Here is a 16,789-nt window from a genome sequence, read left to right as displayed (position 1 = left end):
CTCCATGGTGCTGAATGGCACCATAGCTTGTGGTGTGGTGATGAATGAATAGCTCCTGCCATTATAATGGCACCATCAATCTCACATGTTTTTAGTTGTTCCAGAAGTAAGTGAAGTAATGGATGCCTTCATTTAGTTTAGGCATTTATTCACAGTGATTGTATGCACTGGTTAATGGGACTTTTTATTTATTTGATTTCCTTAAATCAATGTTTTATAATTTTTCATAGAACAAAACCACATACCAACATTTTCTTTCAGCAAAAATGTAAATAATTAGTTGACTGCCTTAAATTGAATTTTCAGATGTCCTAATCAGTTTTCTGTGACTGGTGATACACTTCTGAATCTTCTTTCAAATGGAACAGAACAAAAACAAAACACATCAATTATCAATTACAGTAAACTGTATAAGTGTCACTCAGAGTAATATCTGTAGAAAGATCTGGGAAGCAAACATAGCTGAAGGAAGGAGGATATCAGAGATATCAGAGATCCATGAGATCCTTATCTCATGGAGGATATCAGAGATCCTTCCGCACATACAGTAAACTTTTAAACATTCATAACCTTTTATTTTATGTAGTTGACAGAAACATTTTACATCCTACTTTGGATATGTGTAGATGACTCCTATGTTAGGTCATCAGACTTGGAGTTTCGGGCTACCCTGTGCTCAGAGGTGCAGATATTGAGAAGTGTGGTCCTTAATTATGGAGGCTGTGTTAGCCAGCAGATCAGACTCAGCACAAACCCCAATCATCCACTATGAAGCATGCCAGGTATTGATTACTTTCTCATTATTCCTCCAATCCCATGTAATCCATAACCATCTCTAGAATGTATGGAAATTAGCATTGATCTTCTCGCTTTGACATGGTGGTGAGGGGCATTCACTTATTGTCTCCCACCCACTTTGCACCCTGTGACTAACTGATATAGCTCAAGACTTCTCATATCCTTTAGCTGGTCTGTTACGACATTGTGTGGAAGGAAAGCGTCCGCGTCACTCACCAAATGCTTCTCTCTGAAGAAGGAATGGCATAATCTGAGCTCAATGGTTCGTGATGTTCTAACTACCTTTGATGTTCTTCATTAATGGAATGGTGAGCAGTAAGGAGGTGGACACGTGCTGAGAAGAGTGAGATTGATTATGGGCAAATCCAAAATCAGAGTTGTTGTAGTAGTCCAGGGGTCATATTACCAACACGGAGAGCACAGGGATACATGATCAAACAAAACACACAAAAACAAACAGGGGAAACAGGCTATAACAGACGCTAGGAAACATGAAGGCTAGCATACATGGAGTACAAACTTACATACATGCATTTATACGGAATGAACCTAACACAAACGCAACTATCAAATAAACATAAACGCACAGATTCAAAGAAACACAACCATTCGAATAACCAATGAACAGCAAATACATAGGGAACATGGTTTAAATACATGAACCTAACAAGGTAGAAACGAGGGACAGGTGTAAGCAATCAAACGAGGGGCAGAGAAAACCAAACTACGGCGTGGAACTAAAATACACAAAGAGAAGGAATACATGGAACACGGAAGCTGGGAGGGACAAATTGTGATAATTAAAGACCTTTTTTTCGTTGTTCACATTCTTTTTAACAGGAAAACAGCTTTTGGGGGACATTTGAATTCTGAATACAAGGCTGATACAATTCCTTAATCCCCCACGTGTGAACCATTACAAAACAGCCATTGTTTCTTTTTCATAATCCTTAAAATTCACTTTTTCACCATTTTGAATTCTGTATGGTTTCAAACTTACTTGAACATAAACAATAGTTCTCTGTTTAGTCTACAACCAAGTTCTGTTTTATCAGTCAAACTGAGGTGCAATAATCAAGATCCTGACCCTTGATTTCCCTGTGATGTGTTCCTACTGGGCTCTGTTACCTTGGTCTTATGTGTAGTGAGTCTTATATACACACAATATAATCCAATTGCCAGGACATTGCATCATGTTATTCCACCTCATACTGATGAGAGACTGCTTTTATCAGATGCACCTCAGGTGCTCTCTTTGTACAATCAAAGTCTTTTCTTAGCACCTGGATCGGTTGACATGGAGTATAACCTGTGGACCTTTGCTAAAGTTAACACCACACAGCTCACTGTAGAAGCTTTGGCTTTCTCATTCTACTGCCCTGTTCCCCTACACACACATGCTGCAGATACCTTCACACTAAAGTACACAGAGTTTCCAGAGCAACAAGACATTTCAGACAGAGGTCCTTCATCAGCTGTGCAAGCAAAGTATATATAGTTATAGTTACTTTATAATGAAGCACAACGGGGTTAAAACAACACAAAACGTGCCAAGCAAATGACAAACTATGAGCACAACAAGGCAGCATGCAATGGGTTAAACACCGACAAGATGTGACTAACATACAAGCACTTAAATGCACAAGTTAACGAAGACACTAACGAGGGACACGTGAAGCATATAACCGACTAACAAGGGAAGGTCATGGCCACGTAGACACACACACACACACACACACACACACACGCGCACGCACACACACACACACACACACACACACACCTTCCCATGACAACATGCTGAGAGATGAGGTGCATCGAGGTGCTAAATTCTTGCATGGAATTATTTCACCCCTTTCCATGTGTAATGGAGGTCAGTGGTACCCAGTGGACTTCTAGAGAGAGATGAGGATGAAGGAACAGCAGAACGAAACATTGTTTGTTCATCGTTATCGCAATACTGTTATCGTGATACTAATGTTGGGAAAGGCTGCCATATTGAAATGAGCCTTATAACAAATCACACGACTTCCTGACCAATTTAGACATTTCAGGTGAGCGTCATTGTAATCGCGCGAGTCTTTGAGCATTCGATATGTCAGTGTCTGTATATGTGTGGGTGAGGAGTTAGACTAATTGCTGAGAACAGTTCACAATGATATTTTAAAGTGGAGAAATAGTCTTTAAGGACATTGGGTATGTTATCAATACAAATAATGTTTCTAAAAATGTATCTTTGAATGTGACACATCACCCACATAATTGGTTTTTAAGAATATTGCTAGGAATATTGCAATCGCAATATCACAACATGTAGTAATACAATCGCAATACAGCATGTTGTACATATGGGGCAGCTCTAGATAAAAGCAATCCATCTTTATGCAGGGAAAGGTGCGCAGAAGGTCAGGCTTGGTTGAGGCATGCCAGTGGGACACCTGCGTTTTACTGCCTTTGTATCCCGCAGGTTTTCAGATGGGTGCCGTGATTTATTCATCACACAGCGTGCGTAGTGTTGGCTATAGAAGGTGCTGCTGCAGCAGTTCTACACACCCAGACCAGCACTACTGCACCGCCAGCCGCAGGTCCCCACTTTACCCCGTTCACTTAGAAATACTCACAGAGGAAATTAATCTGAGAGAATGAACGCGATCATCTTGCAGTGAGCACACCCTGGCGAATTCACGCGTCTGTAGGACAACTTCCAAAGCAATAAAACTCCACAAAATGGAGGAATTAACTTTATTTACTTAGATGTTCACTTCATTCATGTTGTCAATGGAAAAACTCAAATAACAAATTATTTTTTGGGGGGGGGGGGGGGGGGGGGGGGAGGCTGGGTAAACAGTGATTACAAATGCCAGGAAATTGTGCTGAATTTCAGGAATGCAGAGGACAAGTCCTGGATGTTCTGGAGCAGAGTAGCTCTGAAACAGAGGCTGAGTCTTGGACATTCTGAAGCGGAGTAGCTCTGAAACAGAGGCCGAGTCCTGGACGTTCTGGAGCGGAGTAGCTCTGAAACAGAGGCCGAGTCCTGGACGTTCTGTAGCGGAGTAGCTCTGAAACAGAGGCTGAGTCCTGGACGTTCTGGAGCGGAGTAGCTCTGAAACAGAGGCCGAGTCCTGGACGTTCTGGAGCGGAGTAGCTCTGAAACAGAGGCTGGGTTTGCTACGTGAACCAGCAAGTCAGACCTCTCAATCCTCTCAACCAATGTGTTTCACAAAATGCCAGGGTCATACACACTGAAGCACATTACAGCCAGACAGGCTCTGGATTTCAGCAATATGTAGCAATGAAGAGAAGGTATGCATACACAGTCTAACACACAGGTACAACCATTACTGGACATTCACACACGCACAACCCTTTTGTCTGTGTGAACTGAATACATACTCTGCTGTTTGCTCCCTCTCGGACTCACTAATTTATCACTAATACACACTCGCACACACACATACACACACACAAACACACACACGCACACTTATGCGCACGCACATATGCACAAACTCAAACAAAGACCTTGGTAGACTTTGGCACTGTAACCAAGTGTGGAAGAGAAAAGGCTCTGCAAAGGAACGGATCTATACCAGGATACTGATCAGAGAAAGCTTGCCCTCTGGTGGATGAGAAAACACATATAGATCCAAGAAGACCACCTGTAAACACTCATGGAGTCCATACAGTGACATGTATCAGTAGATTAAATGGATTCACTTCTTAATCATTACTTATTGTTGAAACAAAACCTTTGTAATCCCCAACACTACCTAGAGCTTTAAACAAATATCCAGATAATTCTATGGGTTGTTATAGTAGCAATGCATAAACTATGAATGAGTATTACTGCCAAGCACAGCATTAGTAGAGTACTAGTTTTGATTTAGACAAAGAAGCATCGTTTATGACTAAGGCTTCCCAACGTTCTGTTTTTTTCCTCTTGATGGTTATGTCTCGTATATCATATGAAATTCTCCCACAGAGCTTCCATTCTTACTTTTGGCTTTGGTCCTTTGGAAAGATGCAAACATAATTAGCGCATACAGAAACCTGTTGGCATGGTTGAGACCTGAGTCAGTATTCAGCAGCAGTACTGGGCTCTGCTCAGCACAGCCCTTGACAGACTGTGTTTTTCATGAGATTTTTGATTCCGGAACTTTCTGTAGCTCTCAGTGGCTCTTTTGGCAGAGGCAACTTGATCCAGCGTATTAGTCTAAAAATCATTTCTGAGTCATGCAGCCACCCCACCCCACCCCACATCTCTCTCTTCTTTTCTCCTTCTCTTCCTCTCCCATTTTTCTCTCCCTCTCTCCCCTTCTCTCTCTCTATCTCTCTCTCTCTCCCCCCCTCTCGCGCTTCCATTATAGACAAATCAAAACAAAGATCAAAGATTCCCGATCCGTTCAGTCCTCAGATCCGTGTTTGTGTGACGGGAATACTGACATAATTAACTACATTTTCAAATGACTGGTAAACAGCAAGTTTGGCCTGCATCTCTACTGCTGAAACAGATGCCTGCCATTCACATAATCCACACAATAGCCTGGAGCAAGATAAAGTTAATTCTCTCACAGCAGAACAGTTGGGCAAACAGCACCCTCCCTAGCAGACTGTTAGTTAATGCCCGTTGGTATAAACTCATTACCGTTCATGGCCAGAAAGTGGTAGTCCTCATGCCATCTATATAGTCTAATAATCTTTGCCAAGTTTTCATGAATGATTTTAGAAAGTGTATTCACACATCCTGTCTCAAAGCCAAGCACTCCTCACCTAAACGTGTCCATCGACTTATTGTCTCCGTGGCCTTTCATTGATATGCAAAGCGCAGCCCAGGGCCTCACTCACTCATCTTCCTCTAACTGCTGCAGCGTGTTTTATTGACCCGTCCAGACTCACTGGCGTGTGACCTGCGCTGAGCGCACTCAGGAGGCGAGCATGGTGCTGCTCGTTAACAGGAAATGATTTGTTGGACATTATGCCCGAAACTCGCTCGTGCCGTACACGGTCACAAACGAGCGTGCCGCTCGGACCTGACAGTGCGTGCTCACCAACGGAACATAGACGCTTGACTCGTGCAGACAGGACTGCGCGCAAGCTCCTGCTGATGGTGACGTGTAGACGCGAGTGCATGTCGCATTCTGCCGTGACCTGGAAGTATTCTAATCGTAATCCTAAAATTAGTTACGGCACAGCAACGTTACCCTAGTCAAGATAGGGTTGTCTGGAAGGAAATAGGATACTCGAGGCAAATGTATTGATGTTATCCTATTTGCCAATGTTTACACTGTTCATGCTAATGTTGCTATGGTTGATAATGTGTTTGATTGATATTGTGACTATACTTGTTAACATTACAACACTATGATGCTTTGCTACCAATTTAGGAAGGGTACTGGCAACCAATCACCACTGTGCAAATCACTCGGACTAACTTCAGCATGTCATTCACATATTTGGCTAAGAGGTTTCCAGAACTAAGATCATTAGCTACATCAGCATTTTATGTGTCCCCCATAAAAAAGCGGAACATCTGTCGTGGGAGCCGGCAACATGCACATGCTTCTGAGCAACACAGCGTGAGAAAGCATGCACCTCTAGGGCAGCTATGACCAGTGACGTCTTATCTGTGTCACCGGCCATCATTCTTAATGTAGTTTATGTAGTTTGTATCTCCGGGGCGAGGCTTCATAGTCATCATTTGATCCCAAAGAATCTGTAAAATGTGCAGTTTTGCTGGCACTGACTCATGTTGCGCGTGTGCGTGTTTGTCTTTAAATACCTTTAATGTATGATGTCATATGCCTCATGTATTTGGCTTTCTGAATACCTTTGAAACGTTCAAAGGTATTACCATTTAACCTCTGAGAACAAATACAGAACATGAGTTTTCTCTGAATTCCTCTCCCCCCGTCGCCTGGTGGTTTCGTTTAAACAGATCTGGCCGTGCTGATGATGTTGTTGTCGTCATGACCCCCGCAGGTGCACGTTTTGATCATGTACGAGACCTTTGCAACCCGCGTACAGGTGCCGTTTGTTTGCATCCCCAGGCACTGCTTGTAAGGGTACACCAAGCTAACAGACACCTTGATGTGTGTCCCAGGAACAACCCTGGAGATTCAGGGAGTTCTGTTTCTCCAAGGGAAACAGTAGATGTAGTTTTGCATTTTTCCTTAACCTGGGCGGGCTGATATCCCAAGACAACAGCCCGGTCCATTAACGAGACAGTGCCGGTGCTTAATGACGGACCTGATGCTGTGCACGTTGTTTTTCATGCCGTTTTATTGCTGTTCTGGAGCCCCTGTCAGATGTTCCAGGCACCCCGAGATAAGAAATGACCCGTTTGTCAGTGTAAGTCACTCTGTGGTGCACCAATAAGGAGAAACAGACCCATGCCAAATTAATATTTAAAAAATATGGCAGACGAGATGTCACATGAGCCTAAGTGGTATTTAACTTTGACTAATGTATGCTTCATTGAGTCATTCATAGCTAGACTCTCCATCCTTCCATCCTTCCATCCATCCATCCATCCTTCCACCCATCCATCCATCCATCCTTCCATCCATCCATCCATCATTTAAAACTGGAGAATTTATCAACTACCTGAAATGGAAATCATTAATGGCATGCATGCTGTGTGGAGGATTTTATGTCCTCTCGCCACAAATAGGGTCCACCTCTCCCTTCAGCTGAGACGAGTCTCTTTATTCAGTAGTTTTATGAACTTTCCAAGCACTGCAGTTCGTCCTCACACGTCCTCACACGTCCTCACACGTCCTTCTCTGCTCTCAGCACAGCGGCTGAAGCTGAGGTGCCTGTAAAAGCCCAGGGTCTGGGGGTTTTAGCAAAGCAGGCTAAAATGCTGAACATTATGGTAGATTATAATGGATTATAACATGTTGATGCTGCCAACCCTCAAAGGAATATGCAGACTTGCTTACTGTAGGCGCGACGTTTAAAATAATGGTCATAAATTGTCATTTTTTTGTCATCTTGTGGAATGTTTTCTGTTCCATGTCCTTTCTTTTTCCGTTGTTTTGAACGCTAACGGGATGCTAATCACTTGAGTGGACCGCGTGCCTAAAGCCTGTGATGATACAGCTCGCACACCTTGGCACACTGTTCTTTCTCTGCTGCATTCATCATACGGCAGCTGAATTCAATGAGGTGTTTCCTTGGCTTGCACAACGCTCCAAGTGGGCTTACGTCGCTGTCAGAGGAGCGAAAAGAGCTGAGCAGCTGGTTTATGGAAACGCAGTGGGATGTTGCGGATAATTCGTTTGGATCTTAGCAATGTGATTATTATTATTATTTTTTCGGATTGCTTTTAAGTTTCATATTGAGTTGTCATTTAAGACATCAAAACAGCTGGTAAACATCTGTATTGTCCAGTCTGATGAAATCATCTATTGAATCTTGTTTGTAGTGTTGTTAAGGCCCTGTTTGTTTATTTAAAGTTATTTTCCGTTTGGCCACTTGTCTATTACTTTTTGATTTGGGCCAGTGTGTCTGTGTGATTCTAAGCTGTGAACAGCTGCTTTTGTACATATGCCTGTATAATTCTACAAAAGCCTCTGTGGACAAACAGAACTGGCTACTACAGAAAGGAAAGAGTTTACCACCAAGGGATGAATTTAACTTTTATCACTCTTCTCCACTCTCTGTAATATTATGAAGGTAGCAAATCACAGGGTGATTTTCCAAATCTGTTCTTGTGTCCTGTTAAAGGTCTGTTAAAGGAGACGGGCGTAGGTGGACATTCAGGTGCTGTCCACTTCACACGTGAGCAACCCCATCACACCCGAATCTGCTCGATATGTTCAACACATCCCTTGAGTCACAGGAAGACACAGAGAGAAACAAAAGAGTGGGTATTGAGGAACCAGCGCAATAGTCTTCCAGGAAGCTGCTAATCATGAACGCATTGATGAAACGTCAGAGTGACTTTATTGTGCTGGATGATTGCTGTGAGCGCCACGGGCTTCTCCTGAACATCCCGACAAATCAGCCACATCTCCATCTGGACTCAGGAGCACAAAGCCATACCACTGTGCATATTTCAAACCACAGTCAGATGCTGTGGAATAGCTTGCTAGAGAATATTTCACAGTTCAGTATTAAATAAAACAGGTACACATGGACTACGTGCACATGTTATTTGAACATGTGCCTTCCAATTATGTTATTTTTACACTGCTAGTGAGCACAAATAATTATAAGCTTCTGTTAGACCCTGTTCTCTTTGCACCAGTGAACGAGGCTCACAAGGGATTTGTTCCATAATGCTGCAAAAGCTTAATTATGAGTTTTAATTATGACACTGTTCCCATGAACACCCTGTACTTTCCTCTTTGGCTTTACATGCAGCATTCCCTAATGATTGATTGATTGATTGATTGATTGATTGATTGATTGATTGATTGATTGATTGATTTTGGGGCTGGCTGGGAAGGGGGGTTGTTTATGTTGCTCTTCTGTCATCTGGTCAGTAGCTATCCTCTAAGTACTGCTGGATCCAGATGGTTTGCCAACAGTTTTCTAGCAGCTCCAGACAGGCTGGAACAGGCTGTAGAATGAGATTTGCAGTGCTACTACACCTTCTCAAATGAGCCAGAGATGATAAGGGAGGCTGAGCAGAGTTCTTATAGCTTTTAAATGAGTTGCTATTACTGGTGGGTTTTATTGTTTGCAAATCACTATAGTTTCTGTTTTTTATGTGTTGCTATTAGTTTTAGTTTATTCATTGTATAGAGATTGTAAATTACTTTATATCTCATTTCCAATCTGTTTTCAGCGAGTATTATTAATTTTGCGGACCTGTGCAGTATTACGAAGCTACTACGGAGCTTTTATTTTGTCGCTCTTACACAATAAGAGCCTTCTTATTATAGTGAGAAGGCTTTCTGTGGGATGCGCTACACACTAAGGTCGGTGAAGATGCACCTTTTGGAACCACATTACCATCTGTACAGATTATTTGGGGTGTTAGGCTTTTTTCTTGTCAAGTCGTAGAGATAAAGGTCTGTAGCAATAAAGGAGTCTCCTGTACAAGTCTGTTTTAGTTGTAGTGGTCATTCTTTATTATTTATGTACTATCATAATCTAAATAACTGAAATGGATGTGTTTGAACATACATGCCTTTACATATTTATTAAGACATACTGCAAAGCAGAAAACGTTTTCTCACAGCCTTTCCCAGCAGACACACCGTAACGTGTAGGTACATGTCACACAGGTTGCACTCTCTTTCTCTGGACCATTGGTGAGTAATTGCCAGCAGTCATAATACAAAGGCAGAACATTCTGCAGTTCATTCATCAACACTCAGACAAGTCCTCAAGAGGTTTTATGGGTTCCTCACCTCCGGTGGTGTAGCTTCATTAACAGGATTCATTAACATTATCTAAAGTGCATTTATTTTTTTTCCGGGGTGTGGAAGGGGGTGCAGTTGGCACAGTCCCACGCGACAACATGCCCGCACGTTCAAGTGCATGGACCCAGAGAACACCGGTGCATGAACCTTCACTCTTTCACTGGACGCACCCGCTGGAAAGATTGATTGCCTTGTCAGTTTAAGCCTGTTCTGTGAGCCGGATCGCTTCCGTGATGGATACGGCATATGCTGGGAGGATGGCCGTCGTAGCCGCCCCACGCCTGAGGAGTGCAGACGTTCTGCTGCCCGTCAGGGGCATTACACTTGCTGTTGCTTCTTTAAATCACAGGAAGTGTGCGCCTGTTATGCCAATAGTTTGGTCTGCTTGCATGCTATGTTCTCACACTTCAAGATCTCTTCTATAGTCCCTGTTCCAGAGAAGCACAGCATAACCAGCCTTAGGGACTACGGCCAGTAGCTTTAACATCAGTAGCCATGGAATTCCTTATCCTATGTAGCATTCTTCACAAACCCTTTTCTTAAGCCCCCACAACCACGGACAATGACCCCTGAGTCAACACCCTGTCCTTAATCACATTTGTAGACTCCAGCTCAGCGTTCAGTACAGATGGGCCAGAATGACTCCATGACAAACGGCTACAACTGAAGGTGGACGCCTCCATCTGCCAGTAGATGGTTGATTTCCTGCCAAACAGGATGTACTTTGTGTGCTTGGGACTTGTCAGTGCCCCTATCCATCAGCATTGTGCCTCCTCAGGGTTGTGTATTCTCACCCCCCCTCTATGTCTTGTATGCCAATGAGTGCATCTCTAGCAACACTTCTATCAAGCGGATAACGTTTGCTGATGACGCCACCCTAGTAGACCTCATTAGCAACAATGATGAAATCACCTACAGGAGAGACGTGTACTGTCTTACTATGTGATGTGCCAAAAACTACTAGGAGCTCAACAGGCATAATGTAGTAGAAGTGGTAACAGGTTCCCCTATGATCCCACCCCCTCTGTTCTCACTCACAGGTACCATCTTCTCCTCTGTTCTCAGTCATAGGTACCATCTTCTCCTATGTTCTCAGTCACAGGTACCATCTTCTCCTCTGTTCTCACTCACAGGTACCATCTTCTCCTCTGTTCTCACTCACAGGTACCATCTTCTCCTCTGTTCTCAGTCACAGGTACCATCTTCTCCTCTGTTCTCACTCACAGGTACCATCTTCTCCTCTGTTCTCAGTCATAGGTACCATCTTCTTCTCTGTTCTCAGTCACAGGTACCATCTTCTCCTCTGTTCTCACTCACAGGTACCATCTTCTCCTCTGTTCTCAGTCACAGGTACCATCTTCTCCTCTGTTCTCACTCACAGGTACCATCTTCTCCTCTGTTCTCACTCACAGGTACCATCTTCTCCTCTGTTCTCAGTCACAGGTACCATCTTCTCCTCTGTTCTCAGTCACAGGTACCATCTTCTCCTCTGTTCTCACTCACAGGTACCATCTTATCCTCTGTTCTCAGTCATAGGTACCATCTTCTCCTCTGTTCTCAGTCATAGGTACCATCTTCTCCTCTGTTCTCAGTCACAGGTACCATCTTCTCTTATGTTCTCAGTCACAGGTACCATCTTCTCCTCTGTTCTCACTCACAGGTACCATCTTCTCCTCTGTTCTCACTCACAGGTACCATCTTCTCTTATGTTCTCAGTCACAGGTACCATCTTCTCCTCTGTTCTCAGTCACAGGTACCATCTTCTCCTCTGTTCTCAGTCACAGGTACCATCTTCTCCTCTGTTCTCAGTCACAGGTACCATCTTCTCCTCTGTTCTCAGTCACAGGTACCATCTTCTCCTCTGTTCTCAGTCACAGGTACCATCTTCTCCTCTGTTCTCAGTCACAGGTACCATCTTCTCCTCTGTTCTCAGTCACAGGTACCATCTTCTCCTCTGTTCTCAGTCATAGGTACCATCTTCTCCTATGTTCTCAGTCACAGGTACCATCTTCTCCTCTGTTCTCAGTCACAGGTACATAGACAAGCACATCATTAAAAACGCTCATCACCTGTGTAGAATAGCTCAGCCAGCCCCTGATCTGAGGCCAGACTGCAGCAAGTTGAGCCCACGGCAGAAAGACAGGACGGTGAACAGCAGATCTCCATCCAATGGCTGCATGACATCAGGGAGAGGAAGTGAACTGAAACCATTGGGGCCCACACACCCAGGGAACTGTTCATGAAACTCCACTCAGTTAAACAGGACTGCTCCATCGCCACCAGACCAACATGCAACCAGGAACAGCTTCCTTCTAATGTCGCCTTTCTTCTTCTCAATAAACAATAAAATAAAAGAAAGAAAGAAAGAAAGAAAGAAAGAAAGAAAGAAAGAAAGAAAGAAAGAAAGAAAGAAAAATTGAGCAGAAATTACCTTGGTGGTCACTCTATTTGCATTACATTATTTGCATTGCAGTGGGGTTTCCACATTTGCTTGTTTGCGTGTTATGTGCCGATCTTCCGAGTTAAGTTCCTGTGGGCTGTATACTTCTGGTGAGTTAACCGTTTCCATTCTCTTCTGTACTGCTAGAGGTGAAAAAAAATGACATTTATTTAGTGAGCAACGAGTAAGCAGTGGAATAGTGTAACTGCTACAAACAGGTCCTCCATCCAAGAGAGGACCTTGGTTACTTCTGTCAGGAAAACTCTGGAAGTGTGACAGCTAGGGCCATTTGACAGAGCATAAGTTTTTAATAGAGTGGTTGGTGTGTGTGTGTGTATGTGTGTGTGTGTGTGTGTGTGTGTGTGTGTGTGCGCGCAACACTCCATTAGAATCATGTAGGTACTATGTAAACGCTAGTTTTGCGCGCCTGGATTCGTGTATAATCTTGGTTAACTGGCTTTATTCTGGATTTATCTAAATGTAAGTGTAAATGTAATCTAAATTGCGTATCGTAATTCTGTACTGCAGCGTTTTCTCACCGCTCCAACTATCATTTGGGTGCTGCATGTCTTACCGCAAATGACGAAAATGACGGGAAAAACACGACCTGGAAACTTGAGTCTGGCGTGCTAACTCATTGAGCATTCCTGGTGCATATACACTTGTTTCCTGCGCATTTTCAATGCACGATCCTTAACTCAGCAATTCCATTTACGATCGCGAAACCCTTAATGGAAATGCAGTAAGGTCGAGTCAAAGAAAAGGAAGGTAGGTGGATGTCTCCGTGTGGACAGAGTCATCACCCACGTTCCGTTGCGACTGTGGAGTCTAGGCGGCGCGTTAGCGGACAGACTCCCTCGCGCCCGCCTTCTGAAGCGGTCAGATGTGCGCGGACGTCGGTCACTGCGCGAGCCGTCGGGTTTCCTGTACGTTCAAACCATTCGGTTGTATTTTCGAAATAGAGGACCGGGACATTTAACGTCTCCAACCACAGTCAACAGGGTGTCGCGAAGAGACGCGGGCTCGCCCTGCCAACTCTGCTAGCGGAACCGGGCGGAACCGGGCGGACCCGGCGGAACCGGCGGGGACAGTCACCGAGAACACTTTAAGTCCTACAGCCTGCCGCAAACACGCAGATTCACCGAGACAACATGAAGGAGAAGACTCTGATAGAGACGGCGAAGATGCAGGGTAACGTACTGGTAAGCAGATATCTTTACGCGTAAAGTAGACACAACGGCAGCTGTTCCAAATATGCAGCGTACTGTAATTTTATATCGACTAAAATGATTACGGTTTGGGATGAAGGGTTGTCGCAGCTGCACAAAATGACAGCCTAAGAAATTCTCGGCGTGCATGTACCCACTAACACGACTGTGAGGCGACAGGAAAGTTTCCTAAGCGAAAGTAACCGACACATCCGTTGTCTCGTTCGTGTCTTATGAAGCTCTGGGGGCACGCAGTGACCCTTTGTTTCTTTACTGTTTTTAAGGTGCTACCACGCCTAAAGTGCAGAATACGGGACATTGTCCTTTCCAGGCCGGGGTTCTGAGTACCGGATAGTGAAGGCCACTCACCTTCCTGGAAACGAGATTTTAAAACAATCCAGAAGTCATGAAACTTTGTCAGTGTAAATCGGTGAATATTCAGTCATTTCGAAAGACATCCAAAGGGAATGTTTCTTTAATAATGAAGACGGTAGAGCTACTCATGTTAATGTGAAGTGGCCCAGATCCACTAGTTACAGGTGGTGTGCGACTGTAGCGAGATCTTAGTCGTCTGCAGGGAAATCACACTACATCGTCTTAGATCGGCTGTCTGGGTCTCTTATCCAGTCGTTGAATTTAGGATGTCATGCTTGAGAATGTCTCTAAAACAGTTAGTGAATTGCACGTTATGTTTTATAAGCAACAGAGCTGGCAGAAGATGAAAGAAATTTAGATTTGTGTTTGTGCTTTTTGTACTGAAAAGTGCTCCCTTCTGTGCACTGCCTACATGCCCTCCCAACACATCCCTAATACCCCCCCCCAAAAAAAAACCCAAACAAAAAAGCCAGTGATGCCATCAGCTCTCAGTATGATCGTGCCTCTGTGAAGAGTGTTGGTGATGAAAGAATGATTCTCTGTTCTGACTAAGCTCTGCAGTGACACTGTTGGTTTGACAGCTAAGTGATCTGTGTTACTAGCAAATGTTTATGTTTATGTGTAATAGGGGAGCCTGTTCAAGGTTTTTGATCCCTCACCTCCAAACTGAGCACTGATGGTGCACGTTTGAGTGAAGCCTGACGGTATACTTATAATTAAGCACACGGTGATGAAATGAACCTCCCCTGCTGAAATTAATGTACATCTTCTCAGCAGTAGGTAAAACAAGTCAGGAGAGAGAACTAATGGCCAGGGGGTTACATGGGATAAAAAGACTTTGAAATTCATATAATGTGGTAATAAAAAACAGTAAATGCCAAGAGTGTTTTGTACATAGCCCATAAAAACACATTTTTGCCTTTCATTGCAATAATTTTACCTTCCCTTATAATAATTTTGCATTTGCATGTAATATGATTTGTTTGGCATTCTCCTGGAATATTTCTGCATTCTCTCACAGTACATTTTTTACCATTGTAGGAGGACAGAAAGAAACTGTGTACTAAACACGAAAAAGCGTCACACAGCAGAAAGCTGGACCCTAAAAGAGTTCCAGTGATGCTGTTTCCCACTGTGTCCTTATAGTAGCTGTGCAGTTATAACATGGATAATTTCATTTATGTGAATGTGTAAAGATCAGCGTAGTAAACTAACCTGAAGCCTCTGCAGCACTGTCCTGCTCTGATGGTGAGGAGTCTTTGTTCTGGGAAGCGTATGACTCGTGAATGTTTATTGGTGGATTCTGATCTAAGTGCTGTGGTCCCTGACTGACAGCCTGCCCTGTACCATGAGAGCCAGGAGGCAGATGACAAATCATTAAACATGTACTCTGTTCTGTTATTGAGCCCCAAGTGCAAGGTTTGAAGTGATAGGCACAGTGATACACAAAATGACACCCTATAGGGATGGAAACTGTCTGCGTTTGGACTCTGATATTCCTGAGTTAATTCCCTGGTATGTGGTGATATTGCACTGGGACTTGGACTTGGTGCATGACAGCAGAGATCTTTAAATGACCAGACAAAAGAAGCACACAGGACCAAACCCAAAGTTCAGAACCATGCATATATTTAAAATATATAGCTTTTTCTAACAAAAAGAATGCATCATGATAAAACCCCTTCAGTTGACTATAAATACATTTTAAACTAGAATATATAGTGTTACAGTTTAATGTTGTTCTGAGGTATTCACTTACTTCTGTTTCATATCATAGTCCGTTAACCAGGCACCGTTTCAATTATTAAGTTACTCATTACATTTTTATTTGATCAGTCTGTTGAATGTTTTCTCCGGATCATTAACCGATGTCAGGCATCGGATGCATAGTCCAACCGTATATTTATCGCCGGAATGTAATAATTTAGCGTGCTGCACATCCTCCCAGCTGAAGCAGTCAGCATGGAGGCACCCTGCTGTCTAGAGCACGCTGGCCAAGCGTATCTACAGGGGCCCCGGTCTTAGTGTCTGTGCTGGGCTTACAGCCTTATACGGACACTTGGTCTAGACGCTAGCATGGCTGGTGTAGAAGGCTAGCTCCTAACGGATTCTGTGCTCTTATTTTATTGAGTGCACTAACCTGCCACTGCTGGCTTCTGTTCATGTCTACAAGCCTTGTTTTGAAGTTTGATCTTTTAGAAGGTGATCCGGCTGTGGTGATGGTGTTTGTTATTATCTATAGTCCCTGATTTTGGCTATATGCAGTCTGGGTTGTTTGAGTCTTTTGGTTGGCATCCAGTGCTTTGCTGTGGTTACCTCTCTTTTATGTGGGTCCTCACCAAACGTTGGCCATTGATGGCATCGTGGACGTCGTGTGGAACATCGTGGACGTCGTGTGGAACAGCACTTACATACTGCAGATCAAGAGGAAAAGAAAAGGAGTTGGAAAATTGGGAATTATGAATCAAGAACATATCCAAGAATTACCTATCTTACATGTTCTTGTTAGCTAATATTTCTGATGTGGTTTAGAAAAAATTATCGTGTTAGTTATTTGTTTCAGAAACTCTTGTTCCAAAAGCTAAAAAAACAGA

The 16,789-nt window shown here is 43.5% G+C and overlaps 1 protein-coding gene across 2 annotated transcripts in view; it reads left to right on the top strand.

Moving 5' to 3' along the window:
• The window catches only part of dpp6a (dipeptidyl-peptidase 6a), a 228,880-nt gene that overhangs the window by 3,962 nt on the left and 208,129 nt on the right, over positions 1 to 16,789 (top strand). Inside the window, exon 1 of one of the 2 annotated variants that reach the window (XM_035530647.2) lies at positions 13,067 to 13,814. The exons of the other annotated variant lie outside the window; for it this stretch is intronic. Coding sequence (XP_035386540.1) covers positions 13,764 to 13,814 — 51 coding nt within the window. The 5' untranslated portion in view covers positions 13,067 to 13,763. Of the gene's footprint in view, positions 1 to 13,066; positions 13,815 to 16,789 lie in introns of those variants that run through there. 2 annotated transcript variants of the gene reach the window in all.

The sequence above is a fragment of the Electrophorus electricus genome, chromosome 14 (genome assembly GCF_041902795.1).
Source record: "Electrophorus electricus isolate QZ-2024a chromosome 14, ASM4190279v1, whole genome shotgun sequence".
Lineage (NCBI taxonomy): Eukaryota > Metazoa > Chordata > Actinopteri > Gymnotiformes > Gymnotidae > Electrophorus > Electrophorus electricus.
The sequence above is the reverse complement of the archived record's forward strand: the minus strand, read 5'-3'. Positions and strand labels throughout refer to the sequence as shown.